The 12,926-nt window shown below is 42.1% G+C and overlaps 1 protein-coding gene across 3 annotated transcripts in view; it reads right to left on the minus strand.

Annotated features, from left to right (window-relative positions):
- LOC135200165 (phosphatidylserine synthase 2-like) overlaps positions 1–12,926 on the minus strand; it is a 180,857-nt gene that overhangs the window by 94,378 nt on the left and 73,553 nt on the right. For all 3 annotated transcript variants that reach the window (XM_064228523.1, XM_064228526.1, XM_064228524.1), the window contains 2 exons: positions 9,960–10,058; positions 9,204–9,354 (listed from right to left, as the gene is read on the minus strand). In XM_064228523.1, the coding sequence (XP_064084593.1) occupies positions 9,204–9,354; positions 9,960–10,058 (250 nt within the window). The remainder of the gene's footprint in view (positions 1–9,203; positions 9,355–9,959; positions 10,059–12,926) is intronic.

Consider the following 12,926-nt stretch of genomic DNA (forward strand, 5'->3'; position numbering starts at 1 on the left):
TAGGTGCTGCTTACTAGACCACCCCCGAATAGCTAGAATCCGCAAATATACTTAGAAACCCTACAATAATAATGCTTAAAACTGCCTATTTTGTCAGTTTAAACTCAAGAAAAACCCTCTATATATGCTTATACGTACAGTGGAACCTCTACATATGAAAGCCCCTACGTAAGAAAATGACATTGTTATGATACAATAAAGTTTCATACATACTTACCTGGCAGATATATACATAGCTATAGACTCCGTCGTTCCCGACAGAATTTCAAATTCGCGGCACTCGCTACAGGTAGGTCAGGTGATCTACCTGCCCTGCTCTGGGTGGCAGGGCTAGGAACTATTCCCGTTTTCTAATCATATTCTCTCTTCCACCTGTCTCCTGCGGGGAGGCTGGGTGGGTCTTCAATTGTATATATCTGCCAGGTAAGTATGTATGAAACTTTATTGTATCATAACAATGTCATTTTCATACATTCAACTTACCTGTCAGATATATACATAGCTGATTGACACCCTTTGGTGGAGGGCAAGAGACAGCTAACCAACTGACTAGACAGGTAAACAACATATGTTGTAGGTATTAATAAACCTTAGTTCCTACCTTTTTAGATGGAAGACTTCGTGGCTATTGCCCAGGAGTCTGCTTCATCTCAAGAGCCTTAGCGAGATAGTGATCTGTGGCCAAGAGTTCTTGTGGATCTGTCGATGGGGTCTCTTCCACTACTCGACAGAATCCTAACTGGCGTTTGTCAATGGGAGCACATCCGCTTATATGACAACACGCACTAATTTAAGGAGCACACAACCAATCCCGATCACCCGATCCTAACCCGTGGGTAGTTTTCTAAGATTGCCTAGAGTTATCCCCAAACTCTTTGCAAACAACCACAAACTCGAAACTCATACATACAAAAATAACAAAATTTTTGTACCCCTCTAATAGTCAGATGTCACTCGATTTTCAAATGAAGAGAAGTGAAGGCCGCCTGTGCGACTACTGACACTCCCATACACCGAAAACCCGAGAACACATCCGACAAGAGGGTTACGTACATAATTTTAAGGATTGGTGCTTTCTCCTTTACCCAGAACCGTCTGTGCTGACACAAACGGACCTAACGAAAAACATTTATCATACGTAACTCGCACGTCTTTTAAATAATGGGATGCAAACACAGAGTTGCATCTCCAATAAGTTGTGTCCAAAATGTTCTTTAGTGACATATTTCTTTGGAACGCCACCGAGGTTTGCGATTGCCTCTAACTTCGTGGGCTCCCACTCTTAGAAGATTAAAAGAATCATCTGGACACTTCTTATGAGCTTCTGTGATAACACTTCTAACAAAGAAGGCTAATGCGTTCTTGGACATTGCTCTCTTGGGGTCTTTCACTGAGCACCAAAGACCTTTCTGCGAACCCCCCAACTGCTTCTTCCTGTCCGCAGATAAAATTTTAGAGCTCTAACTGGGCAAAGGGATCTTTCTGCCTCTCTGCCCACCAAACTAGAAAGTCCTTCACTTGCTTGGAAGCTCCTGGGCCAGGATTCGAAGGGTTTTCATTTTTGGCCAGAAAAAGGGACTGAAATGAACAAATTGCGGAGTCTCCTTTGAAGCCAACTCTTGATTCAAGGGCGTGCAACTCACTGATTCTTTTTGCCGTTGCAAGAGACATCAGAAACAAACACTTTCTAGTGATATTACGGAACGAAGCAGTGTGAAGTGGTTCGAATTCATCTGATGAAAGAAATTTAAGAACCACATCTAAGTTCCAGCTTGGAACCTTAGGTTCAAGTGATTTAGATGTTTCGAATGAACGAATGAGGTCGTGCAAATCCTTGTCATTCGTTAGATCTAATCCTCTGTTTCTAAAGACTGCTGAGAGCATACTCCTGTACCCCTTAATAGTTGGTACCGAGGAGTGCGACTTTTGCCTAAGAAACAGAAGGAAATCTGCAATTTCGGTCACAGAGGTACTGGAAGAGGACAGCTTCTTCGACCTACACCAGTTTCTGAAAACTTCCCACCCACTTCGATTGGTACACTCGCCTAGTAGATGATCTGCGGGCTCTAGCAATTGCGTTTGCTGCCTGGCGAGAAAACCCTCTCGCTCTGACAAGTCTTTCGATAGTCGAAAGGCAGTCAGAGCAAGAGCGGGTAGATTTTGATGGTACCTCTCGAAGTGGGGTTGTTTGAGCAGATCTATTCTGTTTGGAAGAGATCTGGGGAAGTCCACTGTCCATTCCATCACCTCTGTGAACCAAATTTGAGCTGGCCAATACGGAGCGATCAGAGTCATCTTGGTTCCTTCGGATGCCACGAATTTTCTGACTACTTCCCCCAGTATCTTGAACGGGGGAAAAGCGTAAACGTCTATTCCTGACCAGTCCAGGAGAAAGGCGTCTGTTGCATAAGCCCGGGGATCCTCCACCAGGGCACAAAATGTATCTATCCTTTTGGAGAGGAATGTGGCGAAAAGATCTATTTGAGGCTTCCCCCAAAGGAGCCAAAGGCTCTGACAGACTTCTGAGTGGAGTGTCCATTCTGTGGGAAGGACCTGGAATCTCCTGCTCAATCTGTCCGCTCTCACATTCCTCTCCCCTTGAACAAACCTTGTTAGAAGAATTACCTTCCTTTGGTTCGCCCAAATCAGTAGATCCCGTGCCAGCTCGTACAGAGCAAAAGAGTGCGTCCCTCCTTGCTTCTTGACATAAGCCAGAGCTGTCGTATTGTCTGAATTTATCTGCACGACTTTGCCTCTGACCAAGTGTTCGAAGCTCTTTAGCGCCAGGTGAATTGCTAAGAGCTCTTTGCAATTTATGTGCCATGACACCTGTTCTGCCGACCAGGTGCCTGACACTTCTTCTGGGTTCCGCCAATGTTGCACCCCAGCCCGCCTCCGAGGCGTCTGAAAACAATGTCAGGCTTGGGTTCCGTACTTGCAGGGACACTCCTTTGTTTTCCTTTAATGGAACCAACCACCACTTCAAATGATGTTTTATTTCTTCCGATATTGGAAACGTGTCCGAGAGCTGACCTGTCTTCCAACTCCAACTTCTTCTTAGGAAGAACTGAAGCGGTCGAAGATTGTAATCTTCCTAGGAGAAAGAAGTTCGAGCGAGGAAAGGGTTCCCAGAAGGCTCAGCCATTCCCTCGCCGAAGTGCGCTCTTTCCCTAGAAAGTTCGATACTGTGGCACAGCCTTTCTTTAATCTCTCTTGAGATGGAAAAGCTCGAAAACCCCGAGAATCCATCTGAATCCCCAGATAAACCACGTTCTGGCTGGGGATCATCTGAGACTTCTCGAGGTTCACGATCAATCCCAAAGACTTTGTCAATTCCAGTGTTATTAACAGGTCCTCCAAACACTGCTTTTGAGACCTGGCTCTGATGAAGCCAAGTCGTCCAGGTACATGGAGACATTTATCCCTTTCAAATGTAGGTGCCTTGCTACATTTTTCATCACGTCTGTGAAGACTTGAGGAGCCGTGGACAGGCCGAAACACAGGGCCCTGAACTGATAATTTCTTCCTTCGAACATAAATCGAAGGTACTTCCTCGACGAATGGTTGATCGGGATGTGGAAGTATGCGTCTGAAGATCTAGGGACACCATCCAATCCCCTTGTCGTAGTGCTGCAAGGACTGAGGCAGACGTTTCCATGCTGAACTTCTGTTGTTCGACAAATTTGTTCAGCGCACTTACGTCCAGTACCGGTCTCCATCCCCCCGAGGCTTTTGTTACAAAACAAGCGATTGTAAAACCCCGGGGAGTTGCAATCCAGCAACAAGTTCTATTGCCCTTTTGTCCCACATCTGTTCCACCATTTGACGAAGAGTGTCCCTCAGAATAGGGTCCCTGTATCTGGCGGACAATTCCCTCGGAGATGTTGTCAAGGGAGGAATGTCCTTGAATGGGATCGATTACCCCATTCTTGATAATCGACATCGTCCAAGTGTTGGCTCCTATGTCTTCCCAGGCTTTCGCAAAATAATGTAGCCTGGCTCCTACGGGTGTCTGGAGGACAGAATTCTCACTTCCCTTTCTTAAAGGGACGGAAGGAAGACCTGCCCCTCTTATCGGTTGACTTCCTTCTGGCGATCGGTCTAGTTGGAAGACCTCCTCGAAAGGGCTGTTTCTGAGCTGGGCGAGCCACTTTCTTTTCCTCACTAGCCACAGGCCTATTCTTCCTTGAGGATTGTCTAAGGAGATCCTGGGTGGCCTTTTCCGTTAGAGAATGCGCGATGTCCTTCACCAACTGCGAGGGAAAAAGGTGTTCAGAGAGAGGCGCAAACAGTAAGGCGGCTCTCTGCGAATGAGAGACGGCCTTCGTGAGGAAAGCACTGTGCACCGCCCTTTTCTTTAAAACTCCTGCACCATATAGGGAGCATACCTCAGCCGATCCATCCTGAACAGCCTTATCAATGCAGGCGAGGATGCAATTTAGGGTTTCTGGGTCGAGTTGTTCCTTTTCTTGAGATTTCTTGGCCAGAACCCCAAGGGACCAATCTAAGAAGTTAAAAACTTCTAAGGTGTGAAAAAGTCCCTTGATGAGGTGGTCCGTTTCCGAAAGCCCCCCATGTAACCTTCGCTGCATTCAAGGCGTGCCTCTCGACGAATCCCACCAAACTCGAGAAGTCTGATTCAGCTGAAACGGACAGAGATAATCCCATATCCTCTCCCGTTTCGTACCAAATTCCTCTCCTCCCTGTAAGTTTAGCGGGAGGCATACAAAAGACCGTCCTTCCTAACTCCTTCTTCTTCTTGAACCAGGAGTCAAGAGATTGTAGAGCTCTCCTCATAGAAATAGCAGGCTTCATTTTAAGGAAAGAGGAAGACTTGAGTGTTTTCGTGCTCGAAAACTGCGAGCGTGGCGAAGGGGGAGCAGCTGGCGTCAAAGAGTCTCCATATTCCTCCAACAGAAGGGACGAAAGAACTTTATAATTAGAAGATCCTTCCTTCATTTCGTCCTCCGAGGCATCTTCTGGGTTGATAGGCTCGGAAGGAGAAGGCTCTCTTCTTTCTACTGACTCTTCTCTTACTCTCTTACGAGTGTCAGGCTCTTCATACGAGGAATGCGCCTGGTGTACAGCAGGAGTATCTCGCCTGGGAGGAGTAACGTGCTTGGAATACTCCTGGCGCCTGGCAGGCGCAAAGCGCCTCGAATACTCCTGGCTTTCAGTAGGCGCATTTTGTTCAGAATACTCCTGGCGCGTTGTAGGAGTATTAAGTTCCGAATACTCCTGGCGCCTGGCAGGCGCAGAGCGCCTCGAATACTCCTGGCTTTTAGTAGGCGCATTTTGTTCAGAATACTCCTGGCGCGTGGTAGGAGTATTAAGTTCCGAATACTCCTAGGCGCCTGGAGGATGTATAAGCTTCGGAATACTCCCTGGCGCTGGGAGGAGTAACGCGCCTGGAATACTCCTGGCGCTTGGCAGGCGCAGAGCGCCTCGAATACTCCTGGCTTTTAGTAGGCGCATTTTGTTCAGAATACTCCTGGCGTGTGGTAGGAGTATTAAGTTCCGAATACTCCTGGCGCCTGGGAGGAGTATAAGCTTCGGAATACTCCTGGCGCCTGGGAGGAGTATTTAGTTCAGAATACTCCTGGCGCCTGGGAGGAGTATCTAGGCCCGACGACTCCTGGTGTCTGGTAGGAGCACGTCGTCCGAATACTCCTGATCCTTAGCATGCGTCTGATGTTTAGTAGGCGCTTTCCGTCTCACAAGTGCTCTACTCCTAACAGGATCTTCCTCTTCAGCTAATCTCTTGGCGCTTGATTGAAGATCTTGAATGTTTGTTACTGGCTCGTTGCGCCTACTCGGACGTCTGGCTTCTGGTTGGCGCCCTACTCTTGACAGGAGTAGCTTCCTTTCTTACCTCTCTCCTGTCTAGCGCACCGCCCCCCCCACCCCCCCAGAGATGGCCGCCTGTGCGACAACTCCCCTGAAGGATGCGTCGCGCCTGGCAGGAGATAGGTATTTAGATCTTTTAATAGGAAGCCTATCATCCTTCTTACGAGTAGGCTCCTTATAACGAGTTCCTACTAACAAGGCTAATTGCTCTTGCATATTCTTCAAAATTTTCTTGGTTGAGGAATCTTCCGAATTAGGAGAGGGAGATCTGGAAGGCGCTCTAGGATCTCTTCCAGACCCAGAGTCTGACTGTATTCTCCGCCTTCTTTATTACCGAAGGCGCTCCTCCTTCTGAGAAGCGCTCGGGACTCGAATTGAGCTCATGCTCTTTCATACTCCTCTTCAAAGGACGGGAAAGATTCGACTCCTTCCATCCTCTTCTCGGAGAAGGCGAACTCGACGACGAAAAGCACTCTCGAAGGACGCTTTTCCTATAGCGGTCCTTGGCAGTCGATACGCATCGATTTCTGCCGAAGGGACGCCTGATCGTTGGGGATTCTCCACAACCCCCGTACGGCTTTCGACTTTCCTTCTCCTCCGGGCCAGGGAGCTTGGAAGAGGTCTAGGCCTGGGAGCGTCGCAGAGACGACCAGACGCCCCCTCCACTACACTGGGGACACTAATATCACTGCCACATTCACTTTCCTTACCTTCCAATGCTGCGACTTTTTCCTGCATTTTCTGAAGGGAAGCTCTAAGTTCTGCTATTTCCGAAGCAGAACTAGAGGGATTAGCAATTTGTGAACGGGCTGAAACAGAATGGTCATTATCATCATAGGAAGAAGCTACAGAGCTAGACAGTAAATCATGAGAGGCAGACATTCTGCGGGTTTTATAAGCCGCCTTCCTCTCTCTATCTTTCTCTAACTTCTTCAGTAAGAAGTTAGATTCTTCCACTCTTGTGCACTCAGTTTCTCACACTCATTACACGTATTCTCAATCGAACATTCAACCATTTCTACACCCCCTACAACTAGTGTGAGGATCTACCGAAGCTTTCGGAATCCTCACCTTACAGCCCTCATTCACACACACTCTGAACTAACACTAGAATCAGACATATTCACAAATTCCAAAAACCAAGTCCAAAAAACAGTCCACGATAGCGAATGCCAAACAACGATCCAAGTACGTCACCAAATATCAGCGAGAGATGATCAAAAGCTTTGCGAAAAACGAATTCTAGTCAGGAGGAAGTAACAACAATGTTGATACAGCCGCGACAGAGAGAATATGATTAGAAAACGGGAATAGTTCCTAGCCCTGCCACCCAGAGAGCAGGGCGGTAGATCACCTGACCTACCTGTAGCGAGTGCCCGCGAAATTTGAAATTCTGTCGGGAACGACGGAGTCTATAGCTATGTATATACTGACAGGTAAGTTGAATGTATGAAAATTCAGGTTACTATAGCAAAGACGAAGATTTTTTTGCTTCTGTGTACAAAAATAATTCAGGTTGCGAAAGGGTAAAGTCCGATGTTTGCCCAGGCTGCGAGAACAATTTTGAAACTGGCGCGTCGCCAACTCAAGACTCGCCACCATCCTCCCGCTCTCCCATTGGTTCCTGATGCTAGTCACCACCATAAGATCCTGCTCTCCTATTGGTCAGCATCTGTCCCATCATGCCTCTATGTAAAGGCGTTCCTTGACCATTTTTTGCTGCAGCATTATCGTAAACACATGGAATTAGTTTGTTCACATATAAATATTTAGTTTGTTAACGTAAATTCGTGTTAGTGATTTCGCTTTCGTTGTACTGTAAGTTATTTTATCGCATTGTGTGTGAACTTAATGACTTACGTTATTAGCCTTGGGTCCCAAGAATGTTGCTGAAGTTCACGGAAAGAGGATGTTTTCTATGGAGACGAAGATGGAGATGATCAAGACTTGTTAATGTTTTCTGCCATTTGTTAATGTGTTTCGTAAATTTTAGTGTTAATGTTTTCTGCCATCTGTTAATGTGTTTCGTAAAGTTAAGTGTTCATGTTTACTGCCGTTTGTCCTCCCCCTCTGTCGCCACTTTCGGACATCACCTCACTCGAAAAGTAAGGTTCCACATTTTACTACATACGTACATACATGTACACACAGTATTTCTTGTATCCTGTACACTAATACACTTTATTTACAGGTAGAGTAACGGTTTGGTTAAGTACTGAATGGTCCAAATAGTTGTATTTCATTGTTTATTGGTCAATTTAGATTATAAAATTTACTGTGTTTTTGTAGGGCTTGGAACGAATTAGGCAATATACATGTAAAACGTAGTTCTAGATCCGAAAAAATCAGGTTACGAAGGCCGCTTCAGAATGGATTAATTTCGTAGTCATAACCTGAGGCACTACTGTACCTGGTTTTTTAATAGTTTTATCACAAAAATTCATTTAATCATGAAATTGATATGAAAATTCCTTAATTTCTGGATATTTCACATAGAAAAATACTGCGCATACACGAATTTCCTGTGATTAATGGGTATATAAAGTCCATAGGGAAATCTGCGAATGTGTGAGTCCGACAATCCTAAATCCACAAATTAGCATTAGCATTTGAATATGTAGCGTTAGGGCAGAGCTGCCAGAAATGAGCCCGTTTCCAGTAAGACTTTGCTTTGCTCGTAATTACAGCTCATACTATATCAAAACAGATAAGAATTAGTACGTAAAATCAGTAGCAAATTATGAGTATATAAATTTACCGAGATCAAAGATGTAGTAGGTTTTTTGGATTATACATGTTTTCTAACATTGCTTTGCACTTTTCTTTGCAAAATTACATTTATAACTGACATATTGAGCAAATAAATAAAATGCCATCAAGGGAGGAAGAAAATCACATGTCCCCTTGAAGTCAACATCACAACTAACTCTCTCATGAGCCACCCAATTGATCTGAGCTAGTCTAAAAGTTGCCGTTAGTGAATTTACGGGCTATAGAAGTAATGGAAGCTCTCTCCTGCCAGATTCTTTCAAATCGAAGACGAGTAATAATGAAGCTCATCATGAGTGGGTCTGTCCACCACCCAAAACCTGTTATTGCTTACTCATATGAGGGGTTCCATCCATTAAGGGTTACTTTGTATTTTTCACAGCTAACAAACCTGAGGTCTTAACTCTGACTGCCCACCTCTAGGCCAAATCAATGGCGCGTAATATTGTTAATCACCATGAAGCACTCCGTCGTCCACCCAAACCTTGTTATTGTTACTCTTGTATGCATGTACATCCACTAAGGGTTAATACATTAAATTTTTTTCATAAATTATATGAAAGCTAAAGAAGAAATTATACTAGTACCTGATAGAGCATGAAGATCAGGCCAAGCTCATAAACAATGGAAATGATGAAAGTGAGCCGCCAAATAGCCGGGTGGGGACGTTTAAAAGGGCCATCTGGAGTTACGGTCACACCCAATAATATGAAAACCAACACACTGGCAACAAGGCCTCTGTAAACATTACCAATAGTTAATTCATACCACAATTTTCATATTTACAGCTGGACACACTACTTTCTAAAAACATTAAAGTCTATAGAATTTTCTGGTCTCAAATTAAAGACTTGTAAATTGCACTATCAAAAATCATTTTAAAATTGTATTCATAACTATACCAATTACTTTGTCAACTCATCCACTCCTACAAATGTTAGACTTCTATATAATAAAGATTCTCTTACAGTTATTTTTTGAAAGCAGCAAAAGGTTACTACTTTTAATCACATGACCATAAACTTCTTCGGACCCACTGCACTCCAACCTAGTCCATCCAATCCTCCTCTGACTGAAACATGACTCTGGGCAAAAACTGACAACACTTAAAAAGCAGCTATCATATAAAAGATGACCATTGAATTAACTGATGAAAGGAATAACTATACAGTAAAATCATTTACACTGTGAATACTGTACTTAACCCTTCGTCATTGACTGGCACTTTTATGCATTAAATTACTTCACAAAAAAAAAAATCTTTTTCTACTCATATTGGATAAGAAGACTTTTCTTTCCATTAAATTTTCTTAAATCACCAAAAATATTATGTACCTTCTTACCTTTTTGTATTATCCACCATGTCTTCATCTGGAGGTGTAAGAGCTTCATACACAAGAAAACATATCATAAATACCATTGTTGTTAGTGTGTGTGCTCTCCTGCAATAAGAGAAAGAAAAATTGTGAATTACATGTATTGTGGAGATTAGGTAGTTAGTGTAGGATGTAAACAGCTAATATACTAAAATGTAACAAGAAAATGGGAGACCATGGCAACAATTAGACCCCATACTTAAGCCGAGATCCAAAGGATATGTAATTTATGACGATGAGCAGCAGAATTCTGGAAAGTGTTTCTTTCTTTTGTTCTTTCTTGAAATCTCTAACTGGAAACCCTAAGGACAGAGGCAACAGACTTTGAACGAGAGAGAGAGAGAGAGAGAGAGAGAGAGAGAGAGAGAGAGAGAGAGAGAGACCTTACAGACCTTACATCTTGTTCGGGTTGCCCCAGGTCCCTCAGTGTGAGGCACCTCTAATGTCTACCAGAGAGTTGCTAGTACATCTTCCGGTATATTTTGCATCTTCCAATCTTGGATGGTCAGGGATGCAGCTTAGATATTTGTCGAGCTTATTCTTGAACACATCTACGCTCACTCCTGATATATTCCTCAGATGAGCTGGCAACGCTTTGAATAGACGCTGCATTATCGATGCTGGTGCGTAGTGGATTAATGTCCTGTGTGCTTTCCTTATTTTTCCTGGTATAATTTTGGGGCACTATTAATCTACTTCTGCTTGCTCTTTCTGATATTTTTAGTCCCATGATGTTTTCGGCTATTCCTTCTATCTGTTTCCATGCCTGAATTATCATGTAGTGTTCTCTTCTCCTTTCTAGACTATATAATTTTAAGGATTGTAGTCTTTCCCTGTAGTCAAGATCCTTAACTTCTTCTATTCTAGCTGTAAAGGACCTTTGTACGTCTCTATTTTTGCAATATCCTTTTGATAGTGTGGGTACCATATCATATTGCAATATTCAAGTGGACTACGAACATATGTTTTATAAAGCATAATCATGTGTTCAGCTTTTCTTGTTTTGAAGTGCCATAACAACATTCCCATTTTTGCTTTACATTTTGTCAATAGAATTGCTATTTGATCATTGCATAACATGTTCCTATTCATCATCACACCAAGGTCTTTAACTGCTTCCTTATTTGTGATTGTCTCATTATTAGGTCCCCTATATGCAAATAGTTTTCCTTCTCTGTCTCCAAAATTTGTTGATTCAAATTTATCAGAGTTAAATACCATCCCTTTTACCTCTGCCCAATCATATACTTTGTTAAGGTCTCTTTGTAATGCGTTCCTATCTTCATCACAAGTAATTTTCTCTACTTATTCTTGTGTCATCGGAGAAACTACTCACTACCGAGTCCTTAACATTACTGTCTATGTCTGCAATCATAATAACAAACAGTAATGCAGCTAACTCCATACCTTGTGGCACACCGTATATTACCTTAGCTTCATCTGATTTCTCATCGTTTGCAATAACTATCTGTTTTCTGTTGTGTAAAAATTCTTTTAATCATCTTCCTACTTTATCCACTATATTACGTTTTCTAATTTTCTTCGCTAATATATTATGGTCTACCTTGTCAAAAGCTTTTGCAAAGTCTAGATATACCACATCTGTTTCATTTCCGCTTTTCATATTTTTGTATATGTTCTCACGGTGGACTAATAGTTGGGTGTGTGTACTTTTTCCGGGTACGAAACCATGTTGTCCTATATTAAACAAATTATTTTTTATTAAATATTTCATAATATTTTTCTTCATTATCCTTTCATACACTTTCATAATATGTGATGCTAGACTCACAGGCCTATAATTACCTGCCTCTAGTCTTGATCCACTTTTGAAAGTAGGGGTAATATATGCTAATTTGTGCTCATCATAAGTCTTGCCTCTATCTACACTTTGTCTTAATAATATTGCAAGTGGCTTTGCGATAGAATGAACTACTTTCTTTAACAAAATAGCAGGGACACCATCAGGCCCTGCTGCAGCTCCATTTTTAATTTCATTAATAGCCTGCACAATATCAGCTTCATTAATATCTATGTCTGCTAAATATTCACTATTTTCATCCCTTACTTCTATATCATAATCTTCATTATGAATTCTAGGGGTGAATTCTCCCTTATATCGTTCTGCCAATATGTTGCATATTTCCTTTTTTTCATTCGTTAATCTCCCTTCAATTCTTAGAGGGCTTATTTCTATTCTTCTTTTATGCATCTTTTTTGCATACAAGTATAATAGTTTGGGGTTTTGCTTGATATTTACTAGTGTTTTTTCTTCCAAGTCCCGTTTTTCATTTTCTTTTGATTGTATAATCTTTTGTTCTGCATTTTCTATCTTACTTTTTAGTTCTATCACTTTCCATACATTTTTTTCTTTTGCTAGACCTTTTTCCACTTTTCTGATTTTCTGGAACAAGATCCTTCTGTCTCTTGGTATGCATGACTGATGTTTACTTTTCTTCCTTGGTATATATTTATCCACTATTTTCTCTAATATTTTATATAATATCTCCGTATTTACCTTTATATCATCACTTACGAAAATTTTATCCCAATCTTTGTTTAATTCTTCATTTATTTCTGACCACCATTTTATATTTTTACTGTAGAAGTTGTATTTTCCATATCCTTCCCACTTTTTCATTTCTTGCTTATTTCTGTTTTCACTTGCTTTGGAATGGACTGTTAATTCTATGACATTATGGTCTGAAATACTCACATTATAAACTATTATTTCTTTAACATAATTCACCTCGTTCACAAATACTAGGTCTAAAGTATTTTCCTTTCTTGTTGGCAGGTGATTTATTTGTTGAATGTTGTATTCTAGTAGCATATCTAATAGCTTTTCGAACTGCCTCTTATCTTCTGCACTACTATTACTCTCTTTTTTATATGTATAAATACAACCACAATCTACTATTCGTTCTTTCCAGT

Source organism: Macrobrachium nipponense, chromosome 26 (assembly GCF_015104395.2).
Source record: "Macrobrachium nipponense isolate FS-2020 chromosome 26, ASM1510439v2, whole genome shotgun sequence".
Classification (NCBI taxonomy): domain Eukaryota; kingdom Metazoa; phylum Arthropoda; class Malacostraca; order Decapoda; family Palaemonidae; genus Macrobrachium; species Macrobrachium nipponense.